The following is a 15,413-nucleotide window of genomic DNA, read 5'->3' as shown; positions in this document are numbered from 1 at the left end:
TTTAACCTCTTGTGCCTTAGTTTACAATGCACTAAATAAGGGCCCATTGCATAGGGTTGCAGTGACGACTGAGTGAATAAATTTGTGGGAAGTACCTAGGCAGACCGTGATTCTTAGTTAGTCCTCAGCTCATGTTATTCTTCAGTATTCTAACTTAGGAGTGCCCATCAAATGGCCCCTGTGTCTCACAGGACATTTGGCTGAAGTTTACTCAGCTCTGACCACTCCACTGTCCTACCCTGACTTATCCTAGGGATTTCAGTCATTTCTGAAGCCAAGATACATTGACAGAAGGGAGAACAGTCCCACGGGAATTTTTCCTGTCCATTTTTGTCCCCATGGCCACACCTGTGTGGAGATAGATGCGACCCCTCCCCACCTCCCTGTCCCTCCGCCTCTGCCCTGTGGGCTGCGGTGCTGGCCAGGCCTGGGAGGGTTCTCCTGGGGTTTGCTAGGTGGAGGGTGGTGCTGGTCCTCTCCCTCCTGCTGTTCCTCCCTCTGTGTGGCCTGTGCCCCAGGAACATGTCCTTTTCCTAGGGTGTCCCTTCTGGGGCTCATCTCATAATTCCAACTCTGGGTTGAAAAGTATTTGTCAAAAGGGGGTGGATGGTGAATGCAAATATGTCCCTCTCCGTCCCCATTTGGGCACTGTGCTGTCCAGGAAGAAGGAACTCAGTGGGGCCCAAGTACTGTCTGGAGGTAGAGGGTCTCACGTCACACAGCCACACAGGGCAGGCGCTTCTGCTGTGCCCCAGGTGGCACTGGTACTCTGTCTGAAGGCTGTGTCCCCTTGCCTACAGGAGAAGCGCTTGAGAAGGGAGCCTTGGACCCTCCTGGCTGCCCTCCTGGCTGCCCTCCTGGCTCAGGGAGCGGTTGATTGGTGGTTCTAGGGAAAACGCCCCAACAGATCTACCCAGGAAAGTTGAAAATGGGTTTAAATTAAGTCCACTGTCATTGGGGGAGCAGGTCTGGGGGTCCAGTTAGGAGCAGGGAGCAGTACTGAAAAAGAGCCCCTTGGCCATCGGGCCCCCAGCTGAGGTCACGGGTGGCTCTGAAGACTCCCCAGCTCCCACACCTGGGCTGTGAGGCTTCCCAGCTGGGCCTTTCTGCCCTGGGACCTCTTTGGACAGTCTTCGGGAGCCTCTGGATAAAGCCTTTCCCACTCCTGTTTTATTCTGGGGTTTTCTGTCCATCCAGGGTCATTTTGTCATATTCTCTTCCCCTTCATGTGTACGAGCTGTGGTGTGTTGAGCATCCCCTTCATGTGTATGAGTTGGTGGGGTCATTAGAGAGTGAGTGGTCTTCGGTGAATGGGAGCGTGTGAACTGATCCGTGTTGACAAGGGCAGGGAGCTGGGCTTGATGTTTGGATTTGGGCGCACAAGGACTTCTTCAGCCGTGACCATGACTGTGGATAAAGCAGACCAGTCACTGCTCCTCAGGCCCTGAATGTACAGGTCTGTTTCTCAGTCACCAGCATCAGGACCATTTGACATGACCCCAGACTAGTCATTTGAGAGAGTCAGCATTAACAAGCCCTGGAGCTACTTAGGTGTGAGCCGTGGTAGAACTTGTGGAAACTGGCCCAGAATCACTGGAGCCACCACCCCCTGAGTGAATAGAAGGCCTGGGGAAGGACCAATTCTGTGCCTCAGCTCTGAGCCATCTCTCAGGCATCCACCTTCTGCACCTGTGCCTTGTGCTCCTATGTGGCCTGCGGTGCTGGGACTTGTCTGTTTGATGCTTAAACAGCCCATGTTATTCAGCACCATAGCTGATAAGGAGGGTCATGGCACCAGCCAATATCATTTGTGACACAAAGACCTGGAGGCAGTAAGAAGAAGGGTTTGTGGCATCTGGTAAACTGTCTCTGAAGACAGGTGCCCAAGAGGAGTCCCCACAGTAATTCAGCTCTGCAGTCTGGTTGTGGTGTGTTGAGCATCTCAACTTATTTTGAAAGTCATGATCATTTTCATGAATTCTGTTTTCATTAAAAAAAGCATCTTCCAGCCATGACTTTGTCCCATCAGTAAGTCTCTCTCCAAAGAGTGATATCTCCTTAGAGCACAGGTTAATATTTCAGAACTGTGAATGGTGCAGGTTGACAGGTGCCCCAGCCTGTGCCTTGTACCACTGACTGCTGGGCTAGTCATGGATTGTGGGGAGTTCAGTCCCTCCTGACATGGTTAGCCCAAGAAGTAACATAAATTCCTTTTTATTGGTTGTTGAAATGTTTAAAAGCAACTTACTAATCACGGAAAGCTGGATTGAAGAGTCCACAGGGGAGGCAGAGAACCTGGTCTCCAAAGCCCGGCCTTGCGGCTCCCTTCCTGTGAGGACCCAGGCACATCATTTAGTCCTGGAGCCCAGAGAAGATAGTCACAGGGCCATTCTGAGGACTAAGAGGCCACCAGCCTGGGCGCACCTGGCCTGGTACTGACCCACAGCAGGCTTGGCAATGAGGTTGATTTTCTTGGGGTCTCAGCAGCTGAGTTCAGTAAGTGTGTGTGGAGTGTCCGTGGGGAGGGCGGGAGGAGGGGAGAGGAGAGACTTCATGGGAAAGGACTAAATTCTGCTCTGGAGAAGGGATGGATGTTCCAACAAGAAAACCAGAGGGAAATAAATGGATCGACAGTCCCACACTCTCCTGTGGCCCAGGGACGGGGCTGGGCGGCCACTGGGAGCATACAGGGGTGTCCTTTGTGATGATGATTCATGGTAGTTGTAGACTGTTCCTTTCTGTTTAAAAAGTAGTCGACGTGGCTCTTACCCATGGCAGCTCAGTTATAACCTATAATCAGACCTTTGTTTTTTCAAGTCTCTGATTCTGGAAATGAATCCTTCCTTCATTTTTGTTTTGAGGTCAGGAGTTCGGGCAGGGCATCCAACTAGTGAGTTGAAGTGAAGCGGACTGGAACTAATGATCAACCGGCCCTTCTGAAAGCAAACTGATGTCTTCACAAGGGATTATTTGTTATTTCTTCCAGGCAATTTCTTTCCTCACACCCTTGGCCGTTATTTGTGTGGTGAAAATTATCCGGCGAACAGACAAGACTGAAATTAAGGAAGCCTTCTTAGGTAGGGTATTCACAGTTCCTGCTTTAGGGGGTGGGACTGAGCTTAAGGGCATCCTCGCGTCAGTTTAGATATCTCAGCTGCAGCTGGTCCTGTTAAGCTCCGGGGGAAACACACAAGGTAAACATGAAGGGCTAAGAGCCAATGCACCATTCCCAAGGAGGGTTCCCAGAGGGTGCCCATGCTCGCTGTCCTTGGTGCTGAACCCGGGCCTGATGTCCCCATCTGAACTCCAGGCCACTCAGACACGGAGGCAAGGTAGCTCTTGCCTAAGGCAGACTTTGTCACCACTGGCTGTGCCACCTCACATTTGTGGCTCCTAGGCCCACACTCTGGGGGAATTCAGAAATCAATATTGGCTGGAGGCAAAAACGGGCAAACGCAGATGTCAAATAAAATAGCAATTGGAAACTTGCAGGCACTTACAGTGGGAGATGCTTTGGCAGTGGTTGCTATGTGGAGAGAGCTCCAGCTTTGTCATTGTCATAGGTGCTCCCCAGGATGAGCCATGTCCGCCTATGACAAGAGTTTAACATTTTAAGGGCAAATGTTTTTCTAGTCTTCGTAGTTATAAAATGCCGAGTCAATGATAGGATGAAGAGCTGCCAACATTGTTTGGCTTATTTAATAACCAGAATAAATTAACCCATAGCCATATCTTTTGATTCCAAGGAAAGCTAAATAAGGTTATTGGGTGTTTTTTTTTTGATAACTCACATATAAGTTACCTATAACTTCACCTCAAAATTTATGTCTGGTGTTTGTGCAGACGCACCATCTAGTTAGGTAGTGAACCTGGAAGAATGAAATTTCTCACTCAACAATGTGTTTAATGGTTGGGTTGTGGGGAAATGAAACTAGAAAACATGGTCCTCCTTTTTGTTGATAAGGTGCACAGAACAGTCAAGGGGCTTCCACCCTCAATGGCACAGATGTTGTTCACATAACCAGGCTTTAGTTAGGTCCTGTCCAGTTGAAAGGAATAGGATAACTGCCCTCCCAAATTAGCTTAAATGAATCAGAGGTTTAAATCCAGAGCCAGACTAAGCCATCTCAGGGACATATCAGAAGAGAAGGGGAAGCCAAGGTCTCTCACTGGGACTGGAGTGGGCAGCTAGGGCATCAAGAGGAGAGACCCACCATGCCTCAGGACCCTTGTCTGGGCCTCCTGGCCTCACCCTCCTGCTGCCCAGACCTCTGGTCCTCGGGAGGCTGGAGCTCCCTGTGGTGACTGCTCCTGCCCCATGTCTGTCTGACTGCTCAGCTCAGGGGCCCGTCACTGACTTTTGCTGTTTCTTGTTCTGGACTCTGGCTCAGCTCATTTCTTCAGCTGGACATAAAGTGCAGCCTGGAGTCGTCCTCCCACAGGTCCTCCCTGTGTCCCCAGGCTGCATCTGTGGGTTGGGTTGGGTCACATGGTCTTGGTCCTTTTGACTGAGGTGGCAGAAAAGTCAGCTTCTCCAGCACAAGCACAGGGGCCTCCCAGACACGGCTCGAGTGTCCTGGTCCCCAAACACCCCACCAGGAGCCATCTGGTTGGCCTGGAAGCACTTCACCTCAGCCTTTAGTTGCTCCCCTGGCTCAGATCCCCAGATAAACGATGATGGGTAAGAACTGTCTTTCATGGTTGTGGTTACAATTTACGGCTGGCTTTTGGAGTTGGGCCATTGTGATGGCAGTAAGTAGCTCATGGTTACCTTCTGTAGACACTTTCATTCTCAGCTAAATCTTCCTTATGGTGACATTTCAAAATTGAACACCAGAGTCTGTCTCCTATGTGTTAACTGGGAAGGTGGAATTATTGAATGTTCTGTTTGCCTAAATAAATGAAAACCTGCCCTGTAAAAATGATGAAGAGCCTTCATTGTGCGCAGAGTTTCAAAACAACCTCTGTTCTTAGGGAGGGAGGCTGGAAGTAGAGGGGAGGGAGTAAACTTGAAACACTAAGGACAGAAAAGGTCGTTTTCTAATGTCTGGAATTCAGGACTTTCTCGTGAGGTGGTGTAGTGCCCAGGTCCCTTCCTTGCTCAGGTGACCTGGGAAGACTTTTACTTAGACTTCCCAACCCAGGTACCACGTTTTCCTGATCTGCCTGTGCACACTGGCCCCATCTGTGCGTCTGGGCCAGAGGAGAGCAGTGAGGTTTCGCCCTGCAGCCTTGGGATTTCATGCATTGGGCTGCAGAGCAACAGATCTGCACGATAGAGAGCGTGCTGCAGAAGGACTGTGGTCCAAATTTCCTACCACAAAATAAACAACCCAGGCCCCCTAATCCTCTCTAATGCTTACAACCAGTGGTGCCTTCAATCTGGGCTCCAGCAAGCCAATTCCCAGGCCATGTCGCTTTAAATTTCTTTATCAGACGTAGTCTGGTTTGTCTTTCTGGGTTTTCTGTTAAACTTGCTGGGAGAAGCGGTGGAAACCAGGCCCACTGGGTCATTGTCAATCCACAAGCACTCCTGAGGGGGCCATTCACTTCCCTGCTTGTCCAGCCCATGGCAGCCTCTGGTATCAGGAGGGGTCCCTGTGTTGGTCCTTGAGGGTGTGCTGTTCACGTGAAAACATCCATCAGGTCAGTGGAGCCTCCACACCAAGAACCATGACTCCAGGTTCCCGTCCGGGCTTCTTCAGGAGTCGGGTGGAAGTGAGGCTGCCAGCTGCTGGTGGTTTGATCACATCCATGTATTTTCTAGCTCAGCTACTTCAAAGTTTTTGAAGCACTTCCCTGTGCTGGGGTAAGCCCACCAGGCTCAGAGGTTTCGGGTATGCAGTGTGATGGATCGATGTAGCTGTGCTAAGTTTGCCAAGATTTATGAGGGGCGATGGGAGATCAATTAGTGATGCTTGCTTCCAGAGGGTTTATCTGTGCTATGGCCAAGCTCTGGCCAGGACACACGTGTGAGCGGAGCCCCCTGGGAGAGCAGCAGGGAGCCTGCCAGTCAGCCTGAGCAGGGGAGAGCCCACAGTCTTGCCCTGCTCTCTCATAGCCTATTCATGACCATGGTTCTGGGAAAAAAATACAACCAAGAGAGCCCAGAGAGTTTTCTCTCCATTGCAAAAGGGCCCTCTCAGCAGTGCTCTGAGCTTGTGAGACGAAAGAGAAGCCAGAATTTTAGGAAGGAGGGGTCTGTGTGTACAGAGTGCTGTCAGTAGATCTTCCCCTGCTCAGTTGCAGTTCACGTACCCCCTCAGCTGCATGTGGGGCGTGTTGGCGGCAGTGCCACGGTGCTGCCTCGCGCTCTGCCCTCCAGCCCTGGCCCATCCTCCTTTGCCACCAAGCTCAGACATGGCAGGTGTTTCCCCTCCCACTTCAGTGATTCGTTTCCGCTTGACAAAGGTGTTCAATTCAACTTATCCCTACCATTCTCTCTGCTTCCTATGACTCATTAAGAGCAGGTAGTTTTGTCCCCATCTGGGTGGCCTATGCCCTTGGTGACCATCTCGACCATTCCACAGTACTTTCTGCTTGCAAAACAACACATTTGTCTCCCTCCATGGTCACAAATTGCTCTAGGCAGCTCCTTCCCGAAAATGCCTCTCCACTGCTCTGTTACATAAATCTCAGCGAGAATTGAACAGTTACTATTTGCCAGAGGTAAATGGTAGCTCCCGTGCTTTGTGGTTCAACAGAGCCACGGAACAGGGCATCGCTAGGCTTTTATTGCTTATGCAAGGACTTTGACCTTCCGCCACATCTATGGGGATGACTTTGCCTTTGGTTCACTCTTGATGAACCACAGAGGGAGGGGTGAGGGTTTTGCAGGGAAAGCGCCGTGGCTCATGTCACTGGCACCCTTTGGATGATCTGTACTTCATCCAGTAAAGTCTTTCCAAGCAGCTTGGAGGAGGGCCCTGGGCTGTATACTTTAAAATAATGTATTCCAGAAGTTCTTCCTGTTCCAGATGGCAAAAACCACCACCTGGACAGACCTTCTCAAAATCCAGCGAGGTGCTTGGAAAAACTTCTCAGAAACAGTGACTTGTTTGTTAACAAGTGGGTGGCTGTCAGGAGTGATGGGTCAACAATGAGATAGCGGCCTGGTGGGATGTCCTGTTCTGCAGCTAGATTCCAGCAAGTGCTCTGGTTAGAATCATGCCTGAGAAGGTTGTCGGGAGGAAATAAAAAGTTATGTATCTTGCAACTAGTAAAAGAAATTCTACATGCTGTAGTCTTAAATCTGTTTATATCAGGCCAGAAAATGATAGATGGACTCCTCTGTGATGTTGAAATTTTCAAGTCAAGGAGGAGAGATAAATTTCATGTCATATGCACTTGGAATTTTATGAGTCACCCTCCAAAGTCCTGCCCCAATTATATTTTTTCTGTAGCAGCCTAGCTTCCCTCTTTTTTAAAGCACTGGTTCATATCTGTATAGTCATATTAAGTAGTATTCTAAATGTTTTACAGTGATAATGGTGGTGGGGACGATGATGGTGATAATAATATTGATGGTGGTGATGATGATGGTATTGATGGTGGTGGTGATGATAATGAGGTGATGATGATGCTGCTGATGGTGGTGGTGATGATGATGCTGATGGTGATGATGATGGTGATGATAGTGGTGATGGTGGTGATGGTGATGATTTTGATTTGAGAGCCAGCTGGTTATTTTTCTGTCTGTTGGTTTTGTTTTGTAGCGGTGTCCTTGGCTCTTGCTTTGAATGGAGTCTGCACAAACACTATTAAATTAATAGTGGGAAGGTAAGTTCCAAAAAGAAACAAATGGTGACTTAGACTGTCCAGGTCAACCATATAGGAACCATGGCCACAGGACACTACACAGGACAGATTCTAGTTTTCCCCTGAGTCATTGCCATTCTGGGCTTTTTTTTTTTTTTTTTTTTTGTCATCAGCATAGGTCTTTTCTCTCCTTAGAATTGTAAACTTGCTATTTTATAGAACAGATCAACAGTAAGGAACTGTCCACTGACCATACTTTCTTATGAGTCACAGCCTGCCACTGGCATTTCAAGAACCATCTACTGCTATCCCAGGGCCTCACCAGATACCTCTTCTCATATCAGTTTTGTCCTTTGATAAATAAAAAAGGTTAGTTATTGTTCTCTGCACAATGAGATGTAGTTTGGCATCGAGATTTGGCTTAGGGCACATTTCTCTACTGCCCCTAAGACGTGATTTCTGTTCTATATTATCTCTCCTTGTCTGACTACTCTGGTGAAGGAGCTAGTCTCTGCAGAGATTTAGCAAACCAAAGGCCCAAATTCAAGTCCTGGTCTGGATCCTGATGAATTGATGGCCTTGGATAAGTTAGATCCCCTTTCCCCACCACAGCATTTAATAATTATGCTGGTCAGGCATTGAGGGGTAGAAGATGGATAAAACTGAGCAGTGCTTGGCCTGGTCCTGCAGTTCCTCCCACCCCCTGTGCTTAGAGTTCCTTTACGGCCGGGATAAAATACTGTTTCTCAGGCCACATCCACTGAGGTTCTGGTTCAGTAGGTAGACCAGGCACCCTGGAGAAACACTGGCCATGTAGGGAAAAGACCAGCAGCACTGATGGGTTATTGAGATGTAAGGATCCACATTCGGTGTACAATAACTGGGACCCAGTATGCCCAGGAAAAGGGTGCTGTGTTTGCAGCTTTGGCTGAGTCTCGCCCATGGTAGAGAGCCCCCAAATGATAGTTAGATTACTGTGATGCAAGAGACCATCACACCCCCCGCTGAGGATCCTCACCTGAGTGAGGCAGTCAAGCATGGGGGATGTGTAGGCATGAGAATTCCGTTGCTGGGTTCAGGGCTTGCTTTGCCACTTACAGGTTGCGAGTGAGCTTAGGAAGGAGTGTAAATCTTCCCAAGCCTTCATTTTTGGCAACTGTAAAATGAAGAAAGCCCCAGGTTTTTGCCTCAGTGTTCTCCTAAGAGTCATGGGTTAGTTTTATGTTGTCCGGACAAAATGCCTGAGAAAAACAACTTAAAGAAGGAAAGATTGATTTTGGGATCACTATTTTCAGAAGTTTTGATCTGTGATTGGCTGGCTGTGTCCCTGGGTGTGAGAGGCGGCAGATCATCATGGTGAAAGGGCAGGGTGGAGGAAAGCCCCTCACTTCAAGGTGGCTAGGAAGAAAGGAGAAAGGGGAAGGGGCTGGGGACAAGATAGAGTTCCCAGGGGCATGTTCCCAAGGACCCACTCCCTTCAATGAGGTCCAAGCTCCCAATCATCCATTTAACTATGAAGTCATCAGTGGATTAATCCACTAATAATGTCAGAGCCCTCATGATCCAGTCCCTTCCCCAAAGCCCTGCCTCTGAACATAGCTGCATCGGGGACCAAGTCTTCAGGACAGGAGTTTGGGGGGCATTCTGGATCTAGACTGTAAGAAGTCCCATGGTGTGAGGCTCACGCAGTGCCCAGCATGGAGTCTGGCGCCCAGTATGTGTTCATCAGATATTAACTGTGGTTCTGGCTTCGGGGCCAGGGTACCCCTCTCCCTGCTAGAGCCTTCCCTCCTGTGCCTTAGACCAGAGAAGCCAGCGTGGGTCTCAGAGTTTTCTGCATCATGGAGCTGAGCTTTCAGGTCTTTTTGGGTCAAGTGGGACCTGCTCTTTGAGGAAAGGCAATTGGATACTGAAATTCAGGGCAGATTTTTATATGAATAGCCTGGGGTCCTGGGAGCAGCCTATGGATTGGCAGAGCAGTGAATTGAGGCAGGCAGTACCTTTTATTGCTCTGGAGCTGTGCTTAGGTGCTTCCTATAAGTCATGCCATTTAGTGCCGGGACCTTGCCTTTGGCTGAGTATTGACTTCCCCCTTTGACAGCTGTGGAAATGGAGGCTGGGAAAGGCTGAGTGACTTTCCATAGGTTACAGACTAGTAAGTGGCAAGCGAGCATTCCGACTCAGGTCTTTCTGACCCAGAAGCCTGGGCTTCCCCGAAACCAGCATGTGCAGAGTGCTCTGGGGGAAAACTGCAGTGTTGCCAGCAGAGGGGGCTCGAGGAAGGGGCCGGGGCCGCAGGGAGGTGGGCTCAGTTTGGGGCTCATTGTGATGGCAGCGTTTTATATTGAAAATGTCCATGGTGTCTTTTGTAGACCTCGCCCCGATTTCTTTTACCGCTGCTTTCCAGATGGAGTGATGAACTCGGAAATGCACTGCACGGGTGACCCTGACCTGGTGTCCGAGGGCCGCAAAAGCTTCCCCAGCATCCACTCCTCTTGTAAGTTCATGGTGGGGACACACTTCAGTTCTCGTGGGCACGTTCCTGGTCACTTTCTTGGGGAGCTTAGGTGGAGAGAAGAGCATTAGTGCGTGCATGTTAAGCACCGTTCATTTTTCTTTGCTGTAGGGTGGTTGGCTTAGAAACAGGATGCTCAACAGGAAGTAATTAGCCTGGAGACAAGGCTCCGGGGTTTACCAACACTGTACATGTTGTTTCCTGAGCTCAGCAGAGTGTGACGGGTGATGCTTTAACCTTGATGGCACGTGGGAAATTTGCCATGTTCCCTGGGACCTGCTCAACTTAGTGTTCTGCCTGATTTATTTCTTCAATTGTGCGCGTATTTCAGGTATCTGTGTACATATATACACAATGCATATGCAGATTCATGCACACATGCATGTACGCTCACACACACACACACACACACACACACACACTCACACTGATGTATAGTTCATCTTTAGGTACATGAGCTGGGGTCGGCATCACAGCAAAGGCTGAAGAAAACGAGGCTGGGGCATCATTGTGTAGAAGGGACACAGGTCTTTGAATTGTGCCCAATCCTGGCTGCCAGATATTAGCTCAGGGGCTCGGCTCCTGCTGCATGAAGTGGGAATGAGAATGCCTCCGCTGTCTGTCAATGAGCAACAACCACCACTTGCATTTCAGAGCACCTGCCGTGCCAGAATGTGTAGGTCCATTGCCTTATAGGTCCACTCAGTAATTGCAAAGCACTTAGAATCTTGAGTTCAAATAAGCAGTGGCTCTCCCTATTGTTATTTATTGTCAGAGATGAAGTTTCCAGAATATCCTGGCTCATGTCTTCATTCATTTTATCAATGTTTATTAAATGACTTGGATACCGGGCACCACGCCAGGTGTTGGGGATACAGACAGAAACAAGATGCAGCCCATGCCTTGAATAAGATGAGCCCCTGCCGTGGCGTGTCCATAGGCAGTGGCAGGCTGTGTAGTAAGCTGGCGATTCTTGGGATAATTGGAGAGGAACTATGGCAACAGGTGACTGACAGCTTGGGATGGGCCATGATGCCAAGTCCTTGACTCCTGCAGGTCTGATCATTGCTCACCTGGGCTTGTCTCATCTTAATCTTTCCTTTTCTTTTTTTCCCTAAATTCTGTACCTAAGACAAATCCTACTAGTGGCTGGATTGAGACATTTGAGAATTAATGGAATGCTTTATCCTGTGACCGGCTGTGGATGTTTTGCCCAGAGCCATTGGAGTTGAGGGTCTGTCAACAAGATATCGGGGTGCCAGGTACTCAAAATGAATTGCTGTCAACCTGAACCCCAACATGCCAGGCTGGGGTTGTTCCCACTTAACTTACAAGGACACTGAGGCTCAGACCTAGTAACTTGTCCAAGGATGACAACCTCTCTTGATCTAGTGTCTTGGGCCTTTTGGCAGTTTAATACAATGAAGTATTTATAGTTCTTGTAAGTCTACATAAAAACTCATTTTGTCTTTTGGTTTGCTGAAGACCATGGTGGGTTGCATACCGGCCCCCAAAAGGCAGGCCTAAGTTCTAGTCCCTGGAACCTCTAGAAAAAGGCTCTTAGTTAATAACAGTGTATTATATAGTGGAAATTTGCCAAGAGAGTAATTTCAGAATCTCCCCACTCCCCACACAAGGTGATCATGTGAGAAGATGGATATGGTACCTTGTCTGACGGTAGTAGTCATTTTACTATGTGTATTTTTATTATTTAAAAATTACTGTTTACATTCCAAAAAGGTGGAGGAAGGGTCTGTGCAGATGTAATTACAGTAGGGATCTTGAGATGCGATCATTTTTGACATAGGTGACAGGCATGGGGAGATGTGAGACAGACACACAGAGGAGGAGGCCCAGTGGATTGGCAGGTTGGAGTACCCTGTAGTCACCAGCCCTGAACTCATGGAGCCACCACAGCTGGAAGAGGTTCCTCCCAGAGCCTTCAGAGGGAGCGTGGCCCTGCTGGCAACTCGGTGGTGGACCCCTGGTCTCCAGGAGTGTGAGAGAAGGAGTGTGAGCTGTGTTCGCCTCCGTGTCAAAGTCACCCATTGCTGCAGCCCTGGGAGATGAACGTAGAGACTCAGATCAGACATTAATCAGCACAAAGGAATTGGCTTTAGGGACGTGCAGGGGATTGAGGGACGCACGTCGCTGCATATGCTGCTTCAAAACAGGTCCCTGTGTCAGGAGCAGCACGATGCATGAGAATGTGGGCCTCAGGTTCTTCCAGGCCTCAGGCCTCCTGCCACTTGAGGAAGAAAACACACCTGGAAGTGCTTCCTTCCGAAGTCACTTTTACTCTGTGAAGCACAAGGGTCTGGGGTGCCAGCTGGAGGCTCCCTGCTGTGAGCCCTGGCATCCTTGCCGTCAGGAATTCCCAGGCTGGCGTTGCTCGGGGGACCTGGAATTGTCTTCACCTGGGGCCGGCTCTTTCTGCTCTCTCTCTCTCTGTGCCTCACTCAAGTCCTGTGTCGTTCTTTTGTGTTGTTTTGGGGATATAATTCATCCCCCCAACAGCTTGGTGCTGTTTTAAGGGGGCTTTAAAAATTAAGAGCACTAAGTAGCGGAACCCTTTCCTAAGATAGGAAAATCTTAATTCTGACTTTTCAAATGGTTGACTAAGGACGGAGGCAGCGTTCCGTGTCTGCTGTTGCACTTGAACTTGGAGAGCAAATAGCTCTCACCTGAAGGCCTCAAGCAGGCAGACGGCTGGCACCACAAAGCTGTTTCCTTTAGACTCACTCTCTCCCTCTGGCCACCAGGAAGCCTTTCTCACGGGCTGCCCGTTGGCCGCTTGTTGAATGTGGGACCGAGGTTGGTCTGTGCTGGACAAGCGTTTTGGAAGGTGCTATTATTATCTTTTGCTTCAGATGTCACTTAGTATGTTATAGATTTGTCCAGTCAGCAGGCGGAATCCTCCACAGCCTCTGGACTTTCATGGGGGTATTTCCATGTATCTCTTTCCCCTTTTGATGACAGGGCTCGGGATTGGCTTGAAGGGACCTGCCCTCTCCAGTCAAAAAACCATCAGGGCTATTTTCTGGATTTCTCATTGTAGCTAATAGGAAGGCTTGTGACTGGGGTGACTTTTGCTCCTCAGAGAGGATGACCTCAGTGGACCTTTATTTTGTTACAGATACTCCTTCTCCCTTAAAAAAGAAAAAAAATCAATTTTCTAGGCTTGATTGGCAGAAACTTCTGGGATGTGGGATGGAGATCTAACCCCTGCTCCTGCTGTCTTCAGAGATAATTGGCCACAGGATTATAGGCCTTGCCCTCATAACCTCCTGTAGAAGGGTGTTTTCCTCTGGACTGAAGAACAAACACTGATTTCTTTTGGAGACAAAGGATATTGTTCTTAATGAGCAACCAAACAACTGCAGCCGAAGAGCTCACCAAGTCAACCCTGAGCACACAGCATAGCATGTCCCTGCAGTGGGGGAATCTCAGGGGGACTCGCTCAGCAAGGCAGCCTAATCCCCCTTGATTGGACACGCAGAGACCACAGTTTCCAAGAGCAGGTGGTGTCCTGCAGGCCTGGGAGAAGCTTTGGGTTGAAGAGGAGACAGAGAGTGGACTCCCTCCATGGGGCTGAACGCTGGAATGTTCTGCAAAAGGGAATTGAGTCTCGTAGCACAATCTCAATTTTTGATTGGGTAATGATTCAAGAGAATAGAGGGGAGAGAGAAAACACAGTAAAACAAGTGATTAACGCCAAGTCAAGCTGTTCGGAAGCTTCTTTCCTGTGGAAGGGGAATGAGTGAAGCCACACCGTTGTCCAGGGATGGCCCACGCCAGCAGGCAGGCCAAGCCACCAGCTGCTCGGCTTTGCAGATCAAGTTTTATTGGAACACAGAAATGCCCGTTCATTTACATACCGTCTGGGGCTGCTTTCACTTTAGAGGGACAGAGTTAAGTGGTTGCAAAAGAGACATGGTCCACAAAAATGACAATATCTATTTACAATACTAGCTCACCATCCTTGCACCTGACACACGCTGCAACCTGTAGTATTAAAAAGCATTACTGGGCTGGGGATGTGGCTCAAGCGGTAGCGCGCTCGCCTGGCATGCGTGAGGCCCGGGTTCGATCCTCAGCACCACATACCAACAAAGATGTTGTGTCCACCGAAAACTAAAAAAAAAAATCAAAAAATTCTATGATAAATAAATAAATATCAAAAAATTCTAAAAAAATAAAAGCATTACTAAACAAGACCAGCACCTTCAGACTGTGCATGTGGATGCTTCAATTTTGAACAACTCTATTTCAGTATAAAGGGGGGCCATTGTTGCTGGCAGGTGTATTCTTTAAAGGGCTGGGGAGGTAGGAAGGGCTGACAGAGATTCAGTTGCCCCCTGCTGAGCCCTTACCGTTTAGTAGGCCCTGGGCTCAGCACTTGGGAGGGGACCAGGATGACCATGGCCCATGTCCTCCTTGCGGGTGAGGTGGACCTAGCTCTACAGCGCTGCTCAGAGGCTGGGAATGTCTGTCAAGAGGCAGGGCAGCCTCCAGGAGGAAAAGCACTGTCTCTTAGAGTTTCCCACCAAAGAGTACAGGTGGGTTTCATGTTTTGAGGTTTTTATTATGTCTGAAGCATCTTAATTCTGGTTGTGACTGTGTATAGAATTTTAAGCTGCAAATCATTTCCACGCAGGACTCCAGTCCAGAGCATGCCTAAGACAGGTCTGAGGGTGTTCTTTCCTCATTTTTCTCTATTTTTTTTTTCTGGGACCTCCTAGGATATTTTCTCTGTCTCTGGTCGTCTGAATTTCCTGAAGATGTGCTTTACTGGGCTTCTTTTATTGACTTTATTGTCCTGATCACTCCACGAGTCCTTTTAAGCTGGAACTTCATTACTTGTACCTCTGTGGTCCCTGTTTCATCTTTGGAACTGTCTTAAGCAGATGTTGAATCTCCTGGACTCTTAATCTTTTTATTATCTTTTCTTTCCTATTATTTATGTCATTTTTGCTCATCTCTCAGAGATTTAAATAATTGTATCTACTAACCGTTCTGCAGAATCATCATTTTGATTTTTATATTTTTAATTTCCAAGAACTCTTTCTTCAACTCTGATTTTAAAAAAAAAATCAATAGCTTGTTCTTTTTTTCCCCCACGGACGCGATATCTTTTACC

The 15,413-nt window shown here is 48.5% G+C and overlaps 1 protein-coding gene across 11 annotated transcripts in view; it reads left to right on the top strand.

The window, feature by feature from the left end:
- Window positions 1-15,413, top strand: part of Plpp4 (phospholipid phosphatase 4) — a 239,223-nt gene that overhangs the window by 173,433 nt on the left and 50,377 nt on the right. For 6 of the 11 annotated variants that reach the window (XM_078038797.1, XM_078038763.1, XM_040272708.2 and 3 more), the window contains 3 exons: window positions 2,987-3,077; window positions 7,716-7,779; window positions 10,131-10,255. The exons of 1 other annotated variant lie outside the window; for it this stretch is intronic. In XM_078038797.1, the coding sequence (XP_077894923.1) occupies window positions 2,987-3,077; window positions 7,716-7,779; window positions 10,131-10,255 (280 nt within the window). Of the gene's footprint in view, window positions 1-2,986; window positions 3,078-7,715; window positions 7,780-10,130; window positions 10,256-15,413 lie in introns of those variants that run through there. 4 more of the 11 variants (XM_078039007.1, XM_078038968.1, XM_078038911.1 and 1 more) reach the window with 4 other exon arrangements.

This window comes from Ictidomys tridecemlineatus, chromosome 1 (assembly GCF_052094955.1).
Source record: "Ictidomys tridecemlineatus isolate mIctTri1 chromosome 1, mIctTri1.hap1, whole genome shotgun sequence".
Lineage (NCBI taxonomy): Eukaryota > Metazoa > Chordata > Mammalia > Rodentia > Sciuridae > Ictidomys > Ictidomys tridecemlineatus.
This window is presented reverse-complemented; position numbering and strand designations above follow the sequence as displayed.